This window comes from Electrona antarctica (assembly GCF_951216825.1).
Source record: "Electrona antarctica genome assembly, chromosome: 19".
Classification (NCBI taxonomy): Eukaryota; Metazoa; Chordata; class Actinopteri; order Myctophiformes; family Myctophidae; genus Electrona; species Electrona antarctica.
Genome location: NC_136800.1, coordinates 22027514 through 22043710, shown reverse-complemented (window position 1 = coordinate 22043710; position 16197 = coordinate 22027514). Strand labels below are relative to the sequence as shown.

The following is a 16197-nucleotide window of genomic DNA, read 5'->3' as shown; positions in this document are numbered from 1 at the left end:
TTATAGAGGCTGTTGACTGAATCTGACCTGCCCTTTGCCTTGAAATGGGCACACAAAGTTAGAAAACCACCGTGTTAGAAGAACCCACAATACCATTCGCTCAGTTTAACTCAGTTCAGCTAAGTTCATACATTTTTCAGTAGGGTGAATTGAGTCTCCAATAGCCTGTAACGTTTGAGACTTGGACAGTAATACTTTTGTCCATCCATTGTGAAATGGATGGATGGATGGACGCATCATTTCAGGAATAGAATGACCCTGTCGCCATAGCTGCTGGGCTCACAAAGTCATGAAAGAGGGCTTTGATGGAGCCTATTAATAAACTCCACGTCCATGTGAAGGGAATTTTAACTTTGCAGTGTGCAGGACAATGAATGCTAGGAGAGGCCATGACATGGAACTGGAGGTATGTGATGGATTAGGACCTACAATGTCACAAATTAAGCTTTAACCACTTAAGCCTTAACCTTTTTGTCATACTGTAAGATGGCGTCACACAACAAAAATAGTCGGTCTGCAAGCTCACAACACATCGCGATGCAATGCGCTTTGAAAGTCTTATTACATTTCTGAAATGTTTGGATTTTATTTTTTTACCCATAGTAGGGACGCAAGGTTGAAAGTGGTTAAAAAACAACAACTGTATAATCTCATGATTCATATTCTAATGAGAGCGCAAAATCTGTCTTGGAAGAGCCACCCATCGACTAATCTAATATACGACAACATTCCCCGTGTTTCTTCACTAGTCCGATCCAGAAGAACACAGTTTGCCGGCCACTGCTACAGAGCTGACAATGAGGTTATATCTTCCCTTCTTCTCTGGAATCCTGCCTCAAAGCAGACCAGAGGTAGAAAACTGTCGTTCCCTGATGTCATTGCTAGGGACACATGCATCAGTAAGCATTAACTGGAAATGGCAATGAAGGACCGGAAAGTCTGGCGTGGCATTGTGAAATCCATGATCTCGACCGCGGTCGGAAAATGATGATGATGATAATCTCATAAACAGTCGTGTGGCACATACCCGAGCAGCGTTATAGATGCGGAATATTCTGCTGATGATGTCTTCTTCCAGGTCGGCAGAGACAAACTCCACCTGGATGGGTCCGTGACGGTGGACGCCGTTCTCTGGCCAGTACTGTGGACACAACTAACACAAACAGGCACGGACACAAACAAGCATACAGTACACACACGCCCAACAAACACAGGTATGCACGTACATATGCACAAAGACACATGTGCACACACCCAGACACAGAGGGAGCGGGAGAGAAAAGGAGAAAGATGGAGAGAAAAAAGACAAAAAAAAACAGAGAGGAGGTAAGTTGATCCGCTAGTTGTGATTCCTTCTACCAAACAGTTTCACAGTTCAACTGAAACCAGTGACAAGAGTTTGATCTCTTTAAGATCATTACTTAGAGCATTTGGGGGATTCAAAGACAACTGCTATATTTTATTCAGGGTCAGGAAAGAGCAGAAAAGTGCTTGAGATGGAGAGGCTGACTCTGAATTCAATGTCAAGCATTGATCTGTGATACAGAAGGAACAGCGGAATCTTTTTTAACGTTTGAACTTTGAACACACTTCAAAACCAACACATACTGTAAGAAACTTTTGCTAATTGATGGAGCCCCTTTGTTTTGTCTTCACCAGAATGTCAAACTGAGAAATGTTTGGTCAAAAATCCTTGGCTGATCTTAAAAAAAACAAAACATAAATCAGGTTTCTTTTTTTTCTCTGCTTTTATTTCAGTCCTAGAGAAATCTGTCTATGTGAAAGACTGTGTGATCAAAAGCGGCTTTTTAAAAAGCTCTCACTCATGCCCTTGGTGTATTATTGACTTTGCTTTGGCAAAAGCTTTGAAACAGTGCAGGGGAGAGCGGGAAGCTCCAGGGACCCTCTCCTAAGAGCGTCGAAAAATCTCCCCCGTTTCCCGCTCGCCTCAGGAGGACAAACCCAGTTAAAAACATCCACCTGCAGAGCACAGTCAAACATCACAGGACAGCTACGGCTAAATTAAGTGTCACGCCACGCTGCTCCGCTCAACAAAAATTACGCATTTTCAGTTGTATATTTGCTGTTTTCATCAAATGTTCATCTACAGTATTAGAGACACTACATGCCCAGAATAGGGACATGGAATAGGTTTGTATGGTTAAATCAGACCAACACTAATGGAGCTCATGGAGAGAGAGAGGGGGCTGTGTACTGTATAGGAGCAGGGTTAGGGAACTGAAGGTTATGTGAACCATACACAGGAACACAAACTCGCATAGTTAACGCCGCCTGGGTGGAATGCAAGTAAGCATGCACACGGCAGCACAATCCAGAGTGTTAAGTAACACTCCTGGATTTTGCTGTGCAGCCATGCAAGGACATATGGTATGCACACATGGACTCAGACAGGTTCAAGACTCACTGCCAGGGGCACCGTGAGGGGGCAGACCCTGAATGATTCAGAGGGCCGAGACAGGAGGCCCCGGAACACGGCAGGCTAAACCACTTGGCAGCGGTGAAGCTCGCCGATGGCAAGAACATAGAATATTTCATCCAGTTCCTTGTGTATTTTAAAGGTGCACGTTGTAGCATCTTGCCGCTTGCCGCTAGTACAAACAACTTGCAGAAAGATGTGTTTACCAGTGACATCAATCCCATAACCGGGAGGACTGTGGCGGCTGATCCCGCGGCTGATCCCACAACCCAGAGGGACAGGCACATTGTAATTGGCTATTTGGTTGTTAAACAAGTTGTGATTGGATGGAATAATTTCAGGACGTTTCGTGCTACTTCAAGGGACTGATCCTGTTCAGCAGGGTTAAATGGTGCAACAAGTGTTGTAACAATTGCAACAATGTTAAAACAGACGATCCGGGGAGTAAAAATAGGAATAACCTTTATTAGATAGATTAGTCTCTTCTTGTTGTTCCCTTTTTTCCTTTTTTGTATATATATATTTTTATTATTATTTATTATTATTATTATTATTATTTTGCCAAAAACTTGCAATATTATTGAAAATACTTGCACGCATTGCACACACACAAACACACAAACTTGCTTTCTTTGAGAGCCGATCGCAACTTCCACATCTAAAAAAAAAGAGGCAAAAAAACAAAAACAAAGATGCTGGTGGAGGAAAGCTATAATATAATATCTAGCTCCCTCGCCTGCTATAACCTCCCTCTCTCCCTCACTCCCTCTCCACCTGTGCTGCTGCCTTGGCTGGCTACAGTGAGAATATTGAATGAAAAGGCTCATGCATCCATCCATCCATCCATCCATCTATCTATCCATTCAGCCAGCCAGCCAGCCAGTCACGTCAGCGAGACAGTCACCAGAGGGAAAGGGGATTTGGTGGGGAAGAGAAGCCCGGCTTCAGGCTTTGATCCCTGGGTGTTATGACAGAGCCTGAGGCTGAGAAACCAGGAGCAGCAGCGCCTTCTCCTCCTCCTCCTCCTCCTCCACAGGCCTGCCTATCCGTCTGACTCCGTTTCATGGCAACTCCTCTCTCTTCCCTAGCTCCTTCCTTCCGTTCCAACGTCTTCGTAACTCATTCCACATATAGACTGCTGCTCCTTTCTCTCTCTCTCCGCTCTCTCCCTCTCTCTCTGTCTGGCGAGGAATAAGGACTTATAGAGGAACACACAAAAGCAATCTTTTTTTTTTCCTTCTTCCCCTGAATCTAATTCACACACTGTGCCCTTGTGTGACTTTATTAGATACAGAGCTCTGATGAAAGGGAGTACTTCATAATATGTTATCGGTTTGGGAGGCCATTTCTTAGGATATTCTCTCTGGGGGTTTGAGTGTGTGTGTGTGTGTGTGTGTGTGTGTGTGTGTGTGTGTGTGTGTGTGTGTGTGTGTGTGTGTGTGTGTGTGTGTGTGTGTGTGTGTGTGTGTGTGTGCATATGTGTGCACGTACTGAATGGTAGTTCACTTTTATCAGCTTGAAGGTGTGTTTGTGTGCATGCGACGCCATGCGTGTGCACACATAAACCCATACATGCACACAGTATATGTATTACATATACTATAGTATGATTTATGTGTGTAGTTTATGTGGAAAATGCTGCCCCTTGTGGCATCTTATTTTGGAGGCTCCAGTAACCATCTGGTGTCGAAGCCATGGGGAAATCATTATCCATGCCAAAAACAGCCTGGCCCAATCAGTGTCCTTGCAGAAATATAGGCATGGGACTGTGGGTAGGGATGACGAAAATCAACAATAGCTGCCGAAGTACCTTTTATTCTTAAAATGCCTTCGCTAAAATAACACAATTCTGTCATCATATCATGTCAGATTAGCCTACAGTAGGGATATTCTGTTGACAAGAAGTCGACACAATAATATAGTTTTTTATAGTACACTGTATGTGCATGTGTGACTGTGTACTCCAGTGGATGTGTGCTGGGCTAGTCAAACAATTGTAATGTTTTTCTAAATAGTAAAGGCAAAGAAGTTTAGGGATAAGGGGTTTAGCACTGACGAAAATATGGCCCATGCCAGTGGGCACAAAAAGGGCCATTTAGAATTCTTACATTTCTGGTAGATATCACGGTCCGATATCATAGTCCCAATCCATCCGCGTGCGTATGTGTGGGATGTGTGCGTAACGCGTGTGTATACCAGGTCGGGTTTACCTGCGCAGGGTCCACGTCGTTGAGCATGACTATGGAGGTGCAGTGGTAATCCAGGACCAGTCTCCAGAAGTCCTTCACTGTGTTCGGCAGCGGGTGCTGGGTCACTATGAACGCAGACGGCTGCTTATAACTCTGATGGACACAAAAATATATATAGACAAAGTCAGAGAGTGAGCTGTAGAGAGAGGACAGAGAATAATATACAGTGAGAGAGAGAGAGAGAGAGAGAGAGAGAGAGAGAGAGAGAGAGAGAGAAATGCAGACAGACAGACATTCAAAAAAACAAGAGAATACGTTTAAAAGTCACCGCTGAATGCACATAATGTATTTTTCTATTTCAGTCCGGTAGCCTTGCTGAGAATGAACCTCAGGATGATTCAGAAATGACCTCCATCATTTGACCTGTTTGTTACAGAGCGCTGTTTTCTAATGGAGGTTCCGTGTCTTTTGGAAAGTGCATTAGGACGCTGGGCTTCTGACGTGCCTTCTGGACGCTTGTCGGCTTGCCTCCGGCTGGCCAGGGGTTTAGCTGCGCCGCGGTCTGTCTGACTCACAGTCTGGGTCTCCATTTACCTTCTGACCCAAACCTGGACCACAGCTGAGCTAGGGGCTTGTTTCATAGACCTTGCCACGAGCTGTGGCATAAATTATTCATGTTTATTTGTTTTCTACTTCTACGTATTAATTTTTCTGTATGCTCATGCAGACATTTAGGAATGAATAGCTACATACCGGTAATACATTTCACAAATCAAGGGATTCAAGGAAGGAGAATACATTTGAAACTGTCAAGTCAGCTTGAAACGTCATTTCACGGTGCACAATATTCCACTTTTTCATAAAATGGCCTTTAACTAGAGTTTTTCTTCATCTTTTCTCTGCTTTGATGAATAGACAGTAAGACTATTGCTTTTTTTCTCAGATCTTTTCATTGTCTCTTCTATGCTCATATTTATTGACTGCATTGCATACAGTATGTTTTTACTTTTGTTGTTAAATGACTGCAAAGCACTTTATTAAAACTTGTTTTTTGAAAAGTGAAATATAAAAGTATTATTATTATTATTATTATTATTATTATTTCCATATAACAGCTAGCTAGTTTCTTAACGTCAGGTCTGGGGACCACCAGGTGTCCAAGATGGACCCTTATGGGCCTGTAACTCTGAGTGTTCAAATGGAACCAAATGGATCCATCAAAAGTTTAACAATAAAAAACAAATACATTTGATATAATAATAAGAAAAGGTTATCAAATGGGCGTCCGTGGCTTAATGCATGTAATCAAACTGGGGGTGCTTCTAATGAAAAGGTTTGAGAGTCGCTGAGCTAGCCCATTAAAAAGGGGTAAGCATCTTAGCGTTGGCTATTCAGAATCAGAATCAGAATCAGTTTTATTGTCACATCACAGGTTTACAAGGTAAAGAAGTGGGTGAAATTCGTTTTTGTACATCGTTCCCATCGCAACGTTAATTTCCATAGAAAGAAGAGGGGGGGGGGGAGAAGAAGAGGGGTGGGGGGCAAGTGCTGGCTATTTTTGAACAATTTTAGAAAACATGTGGTGTGAGAACTACTGATTTAGAAGGCATTCAGCCTCAGGTCATATTTTAGTCATCTGAAATGTTTTCGTTTTTGTCTAGTTTTAGTTGAAATATTTTTTGGCAGGTCTTGTGATGGCATCGTAGTGCCTGATTTTACACTTGGTTGCATGCTTAAAATAGCAGATCTACAAGATCTGCTCACAAGCGACGTGTTAGTCTGGTAGTCATAGTCGAAATGACGAAATCAACACTGGTCTTAACGGAGAAAAGTCCTACATCCATAAGGGCAGCGTTGATGTAGTTGGAGCTCTCTCCATCTATGGTGATGAGGAAGGGAAGGCAGCGGTCGGGGGGCAGGACGTCCATACAGCGGTTCTTCTCGTGGTTCCTGGGCAGCAGGGCGATGCTGCAGTCCTCCACCCGCAATGTGGGAGTCACCATGTTCAGAGTCTAACACAGGAAGCAGAGCCGGGACAAACACCTTACAACATGAGCCATTTAGAGGTCTAGCACTTTGTGTGTGTGTCTAGCACTTTGAGATTGGTTCCAATATAAAGTGTGCTACAAATAAAAAATATTATGTTGTTGCTGTTGGGCAGAAACCTCTTATGTCCATATTTGAACTACAACGTCACATAAATTTGAATCCTGAAAAGTAACAGTTTTTGACATAATGAAGTTTCCACCCGACAGAGACATAGCCTACGGTATATATGACAGAGATATGCTCCTTATCCAGAGTGATTTGATATGAAGGCTTATTCAGACATTGCCGCCAAACAATAATATAAATGTATTAGAAAACCCTATACCTTGTGTGTGTGTGTGTGTGTGTGCGTGCGTGCGTGCGTGCGTGCGTGCGTGCGTGCGTGACTGTGCGTGCATGTGAGTCAGTGAGGGCAAAAGGCTGGCACACTGTACGCACCCTGAACTCTTCTTTGATGGGGCTGGAGTTGGTCTGCGGGTCCAGCCGGTTCATGTCGTAGTAGACCGAGCGGAGCTGACTGGCTGGAATGGTGGTGTCGCCGCAGAGGCACGCCTCCAGGATGGCGTCATGGATGAACACGTACTGCTCCTGCAAAATGACATCCTTAATGCGGGAATGTGACGAGACACGCTGAACGCCCTCAGTCACAAATCAAGGAATTCAAGGAAGGAGAATGCAATTGAAACTTGAAACATCATATCAAGTTGCACAATACTCATACCCTTTACAACGATTAAAAAATAAACACTTCTTCATAAAATGGATTTTAACTAGAGTTTTTCTTCATTTCTTCTCTGCTTTGATAATAAGACTATTGCTTTTAACAGTTTGTTTTTTAAATGAAAATGTCAGCTTCCTGTTGATATTACTTACTTACTGGCTATTTGAATATCCGAATGCGCAGATTATGTAATGTTCTATATTGTCTGAATTATTTTTGTTTGTTCACATGCTGCGTTGAGAGCTGTTTCACCATACAATGTAAGTCAATGAAGAGCATATTTTGAATGATCAATTTCTAATCAATCGAGCAATTCTTTGGAGTTACAGCATGGCAAGGTAACTAACTACACAGCCCAAACCAAGCCCAAGGTAACTAACTACACAGCCCAAACCAAGCCCAAGGTAACTAACTACACAGCCCAAACCAAGCCCAAGGTAACTAACTACAAGGTAACTACACAGCCCACACCTCTACCAAGTGCTCTTGTCCTTTAACACTGACCCTGTCATGCAGTGACACCTGTCTTATCTTACATGCATAAATGAACCATACCTAGGTTATCTAGGTCTAGGAGAATTTTCACTTATAACGACATGCCAAAATACTGGTTCGGACGTGGTATGAGCTTATGGCTGCTGGGTATGGGCGTAGGGCATTGTGTATTAAAAGAAACATCCCGATAAACACAGTGCCCTGTGTTCATCAGAAGACACAATGGGGCTTTAACTCCCATTCTACCAACTGAAAGGGTGAACTGGAACCCCTGTGCATCAATGACCACCACCGATATTTTCACCATGTTTATCATCATCATCATCATCATCATCTCTGAGGAATTGTCCAATGTAAAGATGACATTTCTATTCATGCCTTAATCCATTGAGACCTGGAACACATCCATGTCACGTTAGCGTTTAACCACATTAACCATTAACCCATTTTGGGTGGGAACCCCTTTGTGTTTTAAACATTATGTTATAATTTAGCTATTGAAAAATAGCAGATCTACAAGCTCATAGCGCGCCACCGAGTGGCGCGCTATGAACTTGTAGGTCTGCTATTTTTGAAAAATCGTTAAAATGTGCCTCAAATCTTTCCGAAAATTGTCATGATTTAGAAAACATTTTTTTTTTATTTCGACGTCAGGCCTGAATGCCTTAATGTCATGTTGACAGACAGACGGCCCAGAGACGGCTCTAGGCTTGATGTATATCCTTTCTGAAGTGACATTTTCCGATGACACTCCCTTGTCACTTTGGACCAAAATCCGCACACTTTGCACAGGGGTCACTGCTCTCGCAGGATGGAATCATGCCAGGCCTTGAGATGAGGCCAGTGCTCCTCGCCTGCAGGGTGTGAACTGTGTGACCTCTAGTCTACCTGCCCAGGTCAGCTCTGTGCCCCGCGGGCATTGAACAGCCAAATGAGAAATGCATGGATCAATAAAACAGTATATGTTTAAACATAGGCTTTTCATGCCTGCAGACTGTGGAGTGTATGACCGCAGGGCAAGGAACTGTGCCAGCTACTGTAGCTCACACACCTGTGAGGGCATGCACGCACGCACACACACACGCGCACACACGCGCACGCACACACGCACGCACGCACACACGCGCACACACGCGCACGCACACACGCACACACACACACACACACACACACACACACACACACACACACACACACACACACACACACACACCCCCACACCCACTTTGAAGGTCACCGAACTCGGAGAGGAGAGTGACTCAGGGTGAACAACATTTGGTCTCCAGTTACTCAAATCCCAGTTCGCACGTCAGCGATGAAACATTTGCCCATTAAGTCCAATGGCGCCTGTGATTTAAAAGGAATTACGGTGAAATGATGCATTCAGTGAGACTACGGATGCCTCCAGATGGCCCGTGTTCAGAAAAGCGCAAAAAGTCCTTCGGCAGCCCGCGTCGTCTAAAGTTGGCAGCGGGTGGACGAGCAGGTTTTTTCTTTTCATCCGTCGATGTGAGCTAAATGCTCTCGTTTAACAAGCCTCTGAAAGGCCTTTTTATTATGACACTATTGTCCCACTTCTGCCGTGCATCAAGCTCAGCAGCCTGCGAAATAGCTAGTGTGGGCTCGTTTTTTAGTCTTCTCAGAAACATTAAAAAAATATATACATATACATATACATATACATATACATATACATATACATATACATATACATATACATATACATATACATATACGTATATATATATATATATATATATATATATATATATATATATATATATATTTTTTTTTTAATGTGGCATGAATGACTACACTGTGTTAAACATAAACAAGACAGGGTCTAATAACTACGTTGCTTCCCTGGTGCAATCTGGTGTTTATTTGTGAACGACGTGTGTCTGTGTGTCTGGGCTATGGAGCACCAGCCAGCGTACCTGGAGGCTGAATGGATGACCCTGTACCTCTGTCTTATCAAAGTGTACCTCTGTCTTATCAAAGTGTACCTCTGTCTTATCAAACTGTACCTCTGTCTTATCAAACTGTACCTCTGTCTTATCAAAGTGTACCTCTGTCTTATCAAACTGTACCTCTGTCTTATCAAACTGTACCTCTGTCTTATCAAAGTGTACCTCTGTCTTATCAAACTGTACCTCTGTCTTATCAAACTGTACCTCTGTCTTATCAAACTGTACCTCTGTCTTAACAAACTGTAACCTCTCTGTCTTATCAAACTGTACCTCTGTCTTATCAAACTGTACCTCTGTCTTATCAAACTGTACCTCTGTCTTATCAAACTGTACCTCTGTCTTATCAAAGTGTAACCTCTCTGTCTTATCAAACTGTACCGCTGTCTTATCAAAGTGTACCTCTGTCTTATCAAAGTGTAACCTCTCTGTCTTATCAAACTGTATCATCATACTATACCTCTGTTTGGACCATGTTGACCCTCCGCGAGCGTAGCTCTCGTACACAGTTATAAATGTCCACGACGCCCTCTCGCTCTGCCATGTCCAGCATGATGTCGATCACGATGAAGCAGCCCGTTCGGCCCGCCCCGGCACTGTAGGGAACCCACCGGAGATCAGACGGATTACAAAAACGCCCCGGGGACATAGAAACCTTTGTTTTTTATTAGGGGTAATTGACATTTGAAGTAGAACATGCATAAAAAGTTAAGGTCTCCGTAAAGTAGGATTCAGGTGCATTATTCGCATGACCTTGGGTAGTTCAATTGATATCGGTCAAAACAAAGACACTTCCTCAAAATGTATACGAGCTCAAAGGAATAGCATCAGGTTTGCTGTGGCATGAAAATTGGATTTAAAGCTGCTATAAGCAATAATATGTCAACATTTTAATGACCTTCTTTTTTTTATTCAGACAGCCAGCAATGGGTAGAACGCTCCCAAAACAAATGTAGTCTCTGTGACACATCTAGGGGCCGCAATCTGCATTTCAAAGATATTCCTAGAAGCTTTGTCATTGGTCGAAAAAAACCCGGTCGCAATGACTAACCAATCAGGAAGTAGACAGGCAAATCGACCAATAGCAAAGCTTCTAGGAAAATCTTTGAATGCAGTTTGCGGCCCCTAGATATGTCACAGAGACTAAATTGTTTTTGGGAGCGTTCTACCCATTGCTGGCTGTCTGAATCCCTAAAATAAAAATAAAAAATCAAGGTAATTAAAATGTTGACATATTATTGCTTATAGCAGCTTTAATGGCAAGCTCGGGTCTTTTCTTTTCTTTTCCTTTCTATGTATTATTATTATTTTATAAACTTTCCAAACCGACACTGTCTGACTTTTAGAGAGCTCACTATGAAACCAGACCATGCAGTTAGTGTATCTACAGGGGGCTGAGACAGAGTGCTGTGCATGCCAACCTGCAGTGTACCACCATGGGACCGGCGTTGGTCAGGGTTTTGGACTTGACTCTCCTAATGAAGCCCAGCAGGCCCGTGGCATGGTAGGGTACACCGTGGTCCGGCCAGCCTGTGAAGTGGAACTGCCGGATCTCGCGAATCTCATGTGCCCCTCTCTGCGGAACGGCAGAGTTGACAGTTTCCACACGATAAGAGAGAGAGATAAAGAGGGGTAAGAAAACCAATGAAGTCTAACTTCTTCTGTTACAGTCTACAGATGAGGTTAGGAGTGCTACAGTATATAGCAAACACATTGATTGAATGCACTCTAGACTTGGGTGAGCAGAGATTCAATTATCTATTGTAAATAGGGAGTATTCAAGGCTCCCTTTGTGTAGCGAGGCCCACAGCCCCACTCCGTCAAGCATCAAGCCCCAAGGTTACCATCTGGACATGATGACATTGACCCTTGCACTCCATACTATTGGATGCTTGTAACGTAGGCCGTCTATACCATAGGAATGTAAATGTGTTCCACTGTCGCTCATTGTATGTATCTCTGAATAGGTGTGTTGCCTGAATGCAAATAGCCAGAGGATAAACTCCTTTAACCACTTCAGGCCTATTAAAAAGAAAAAAAGAAAAATGAGCAAGATCGATATTGCACACACAAAGGAAGTTCAGTCAGATAACTCACAAATAGATTTAACCAATATTTATTATAGAAATGAATATACATGTCCATGAAATATTTTATCTTGGTGTTCGCTACTGAGATATAGCAGTTAACCATTTAAGCCCTATTAAAACTCATCCATCGCCACTAGGGGGCGCCAAAAGGCCCTGACCGCCACCATATATCTTTTATTTTATTTTATATATATATTTTTTTTTTTCCAAAAAAAAGTCTAAAAAAAAAACTTTTTTTTTTTTTTTTTTTTTTTACCATGTTATAAAACACGAAAAACACGTCCTTGGCGCTCCAGGACATCATGAAAAAGAAGTTAAATAAGTCCTTGGCGATGGATGAGTTAAGCTTTTTCACAGTGCGGTACAGCACAATGCGTCACAATGTGCACACGTTGTGAGCTTGTACATCTGATATTTTCACCTACTGTAATGACATGCCCAGAATGCAGATGCTAGGTTGAAAATGTGAATGTACAGTGAATGTACAGTACCTTCTCCACAGCAAAGGTCCTGATGACGTACTCCGACAACAGCTGGGTCTCTATCAGTGTCACCTTGATGTCTCTGTAGATCTCAGTGTCATCAGGCCAGTACTTACAGCACTTCACCTGAGAATGGAACACAAATTAAAAACACTACAGTTACAACCACATACAGTAGAACACTGCTGTTGGACTACTCGCATGTGTGACAGTGTGAGAGTGATGCAAGGTTAACCAGAGAATTACTGTAGCATCTGCCCTACACTTTCACGAAATAAGTAAAATGTGCGCACGCACGCACGCACGCACGCGCGCACGCGCGCACGCGCACGCACGCACGCACACACACACACACACACACACACACACACACACACACACACACACACACACACACACACACACACACACACACACACACACACACACACACACACACACACACACACACGTTACACACTTTGAATTTCCCCAATTCTTCCTGGCTGTTTGTCGAAGTGTCCTTGAGCAAGAGACCAAACAAATAACGCTCCCAATGAGCAGGTTGGTACCTTGTTTCCTCTGCCGTCTGTGTGTTAATGGGAGAATGTAATTCAAAATGGTGCTGTGGATATAAATGCACCATTTATTTAGGCTACCATTTATATTTACGGAAAGAACACAGGCACATACAGACTCTAACATACAAGAACACTAAATCCTCTCATTTAAACGTGACCACTGCGATTCAAAGTAAATTTCTTTCTCCAATACATTAAATTGTCACGTCACATTACCTCCCCATTTTCCACCTGATATTTCACTTTCTAAGGCGTTTCTTCCAAGGCCAAATGAGGCTCGCCGTTGTATTAGTCTCGGCTCCTGGTCAAGGAGAGGCTGTAAATGGGAATCTGATGTATCGATGGAGAGCTCATTCCCACATTATTGCTTTTTCATTCACACATTGATAATGGGAAAATGAGTTTAAAGTTGGACAGGACCCAAGGGCAGTGCTGTTCAATGAATGGTAAATGCTCTGCATTTCAATAGTGCCTTTCTCCAAACGCTGCTGTGTGTTACATTCACACTTTCACACTGACGGTGTGAATAAATGCTTGATTTATACTTGGTTGCGTGCTGTCTCACACATTGAAAATACAGCTGCCGATCTACAAGCTCACTAAGTGTCCGCGATGCTGCCCGTTGCAAGCCTGCAGATCGGCTGTTTTTTGGTGCACGACATCACTGCATCGACACAGCATGAATCTTCAGGGTTTCAGTGTCTTGCTCATGGACACTTCGACACGATGACGGGAGGAGCCGGGGGAATCAAACCAAACGACCAGACGCTCCATACCTCCTGAGCCACTGCCGCCCAGAGAATGCTGAGAGTGATAAAATAAAGGCTGTATGATTCATCAATCTTTAGTTCTACATGTCACACAGACTAGTTCTACATGTCACACAGACTAGTTCTACATGTCACACAGACTAGTTCTACATGTCACAGACTAGTTCTACATGTCACACAGACTAGTTCTACATGTCACACAGACTAGTTCTACATGTCACACAGACTAGTTCTACATGTCACACAGACTAGTTCTACATGACACACAGACTAGTTCTACATGTCACACAGACTAGTTCTACATGTCACACAGACTAGTTCTACATGTCACACAGACTAGTTCTACATGTCACACAGACTAGTTCTACATGACACACAGACTAGTTCTACATGTCACACAGACTAGTTCTACATGTCACACAGACTAGTTCTACATGTCACACAGACTAGTTCTACATGTCACACAGACTAGTTCTACATGTCACACAGACTAGTTCTACATGTCACACAGACTAGTTCTACATGTCACACAGACGAAACCATTTTTTACTTTTTTTCCCTTTCATTTTTAAATTACTTGAATGTGATGAGGGTGGAAATAATGACAACCAAATGAAATGATGAACCATCAAGCGTTTCATGCAGATTTCCCAATAGAAATCTTAAACTCCCCACCGGAATTATCACTTATATTAGGTATCATCAGAGTGCAAAATTACCCCACCACCCCACCCCCGCTTCTCAGCCATTCAATTAAAGTGTTGATGCTGAGGGAGTTGTGAGCGCTAATAGCAGTTGAGATCGCGGAGGTATATCAGAGAACAATCATTTTTGATGAGGGGATAAATGTGACATCAGCGGCGGGCTCGATTCAATTTTCGTTTTCCGGGGCCCAACTGTATGCTGTGATTAGGAGTGAAATGAGATTTTTGGCTTAGTGGAGTGACACAGAAGGAACAGGGGATTGAGAGGAGGCGAGCTTCAGGTCCTCTCTCTCTCTTGCGCTCTCTCTCTCTCTCTCTCTCTAGCTCCCCGCCCCCCCACCCACCCTCCCTCTCTCCCTCCCTCCCCCCCCCCTCTCTCTCTCTCTCTAGCCTCGCCTCCACCCCCCCCCCCCGCCTCTCTCTCTCTCTCTCTCTCTCTCTCTCTCTCTCTCTCTCTCTCTCTCTCTCTCTCTCTCTCTCTCTCTCTCTCTCTCTCTCTCTCTCTCTCTCTCTCTCTCTCTCACACCCCTGATGACTAATCCCCGATGACAATCACAAATCCACCGGCCGTTTCCAGCCAGATTGAATTAGGCAAAAGCCATTACCTTATTAGATCACTCCAAATCAGATGCCTGGTATTGGTTGGGTGGAGGGGGGGGGGGGGTTGTTGAGGTTGAGGGAGGAGGGGGGATTAGCCTTTCGGCAAAATTACACAAGGGTACACCGAACACGCATACAAAACATACAGACACACACACACGCACACAGATGTTATTTTGTGTGGTGTTAGTCCGACTGATTTGCGCATATGTCCAGCATGAGGGGGGAAAGGTGCACACTCAAACACATGCACACGTTTGTATTACTCTTAATTTAAGTAATTTTATAAATGCCATTTCACTCAAGTAACCCAAAATAGCCAATCTGCAATGCCCAAGCTCACAATGCAAACTGCAACGTGTTGTGAGCATGTAGATGGGTGTGTGACAGGCAGCATTGTATAAAACAAGCCTACTGTATATTTACAAAACAGGCATTTTTTCTTGACCACCTAAAATGGCCCTCACAATGTCTATTTCCGAAATTCTACTACGGACAAGTACGGACAAGTACACACACACACACATACACACGCGCACGTACACACACACACACACGCACACGCACACGCACACACACACACACACACACACACACACACACACACACACACACACACACAGGTCAGCATGCCACCCTCCCAAAGCAAACGTGTGTTACATCAAAGCAGGGTGAGTGTCTGCACCCTGTGTGTGTGTGTGTAGAAGCATTGGGTTGTGTCAGGCTAAGTTGCAGCACCGCGTCTGTGCGGTTTGCCGCGCGCATCTGTGTGTGTGTGTGTGTGTGTCTGCCAAGATTCTCAGTTCATCAGCAGCGGAGATGAGCAGATGGCCCACTGTGATATGGCAGAGTGATTTTATGGAGGTCTGTGAGGGGGGGGGGGGTTGCTTTCGGCTCTGTGGAGGCAGAGTCGCTGTGACCAAACTGCGGCTGCCATTGGATAAGGATCATATAACAGACGGTTTGGGGGCCCCCGTGGCCCCCGCTGAGCACGGCGCCGCAGCTAAGCAGGTGTGGAGAAGGTGTGGGGCGGAGCCGGGCCGGGCTGCTACAACTACTGTAGAGGAACGGACTAATGAGGTGCCTGGAGATCGGGGCCCATGAATCATTATCAGGCTCTGCTACATTTAAAG

General features: G+C 43.9%; 1 protein-coding gene across 12 annotated transcripts in view; it reads right to left on the bottom strand.

The window, feature by feature from the left end:
- LOC306912365 (receptor-type tyrosine-protein phosphatase mu) overlaps positions 1-16197 on the bottom strand; it is a 236320-nt gene that overhangs the window by 9719 nt on the left and 210404 nt on the right. For 11 of the 12 annotated variants that reach the window (XM_079488525.1, XM_079488529.1, XM_079488532.1 and 8 more), the window contains 7 exons: positions 12440-12556; positions 11280-11434; positions 10319-10454; positions 7114-7263; positions 6465-6638; positions 4648-4779; positions 1028-1153 (listed from right to left, as the gene is read on the bottom strand). In XM_079488525.1, coding sequence (XP_079344651.1) covers positions 1028-1153; positions 4648-4779; positions 6465-6638; positions 7114-7263; positions 10319-10454; positions 11280-11434; positions 12440-12556 — 990 coding nt within the window. The remainder of the gene's footprint in view (positions 1-1027; positions 1154-4647; positions 4780-6464; positions 6639-7113; positions 7264-10318; positions 10455-11279; positions 11435-12439; positions 12557-16197) is intronic. The other variant, XM_079488531.1, reaches the window with a different exon arrangement.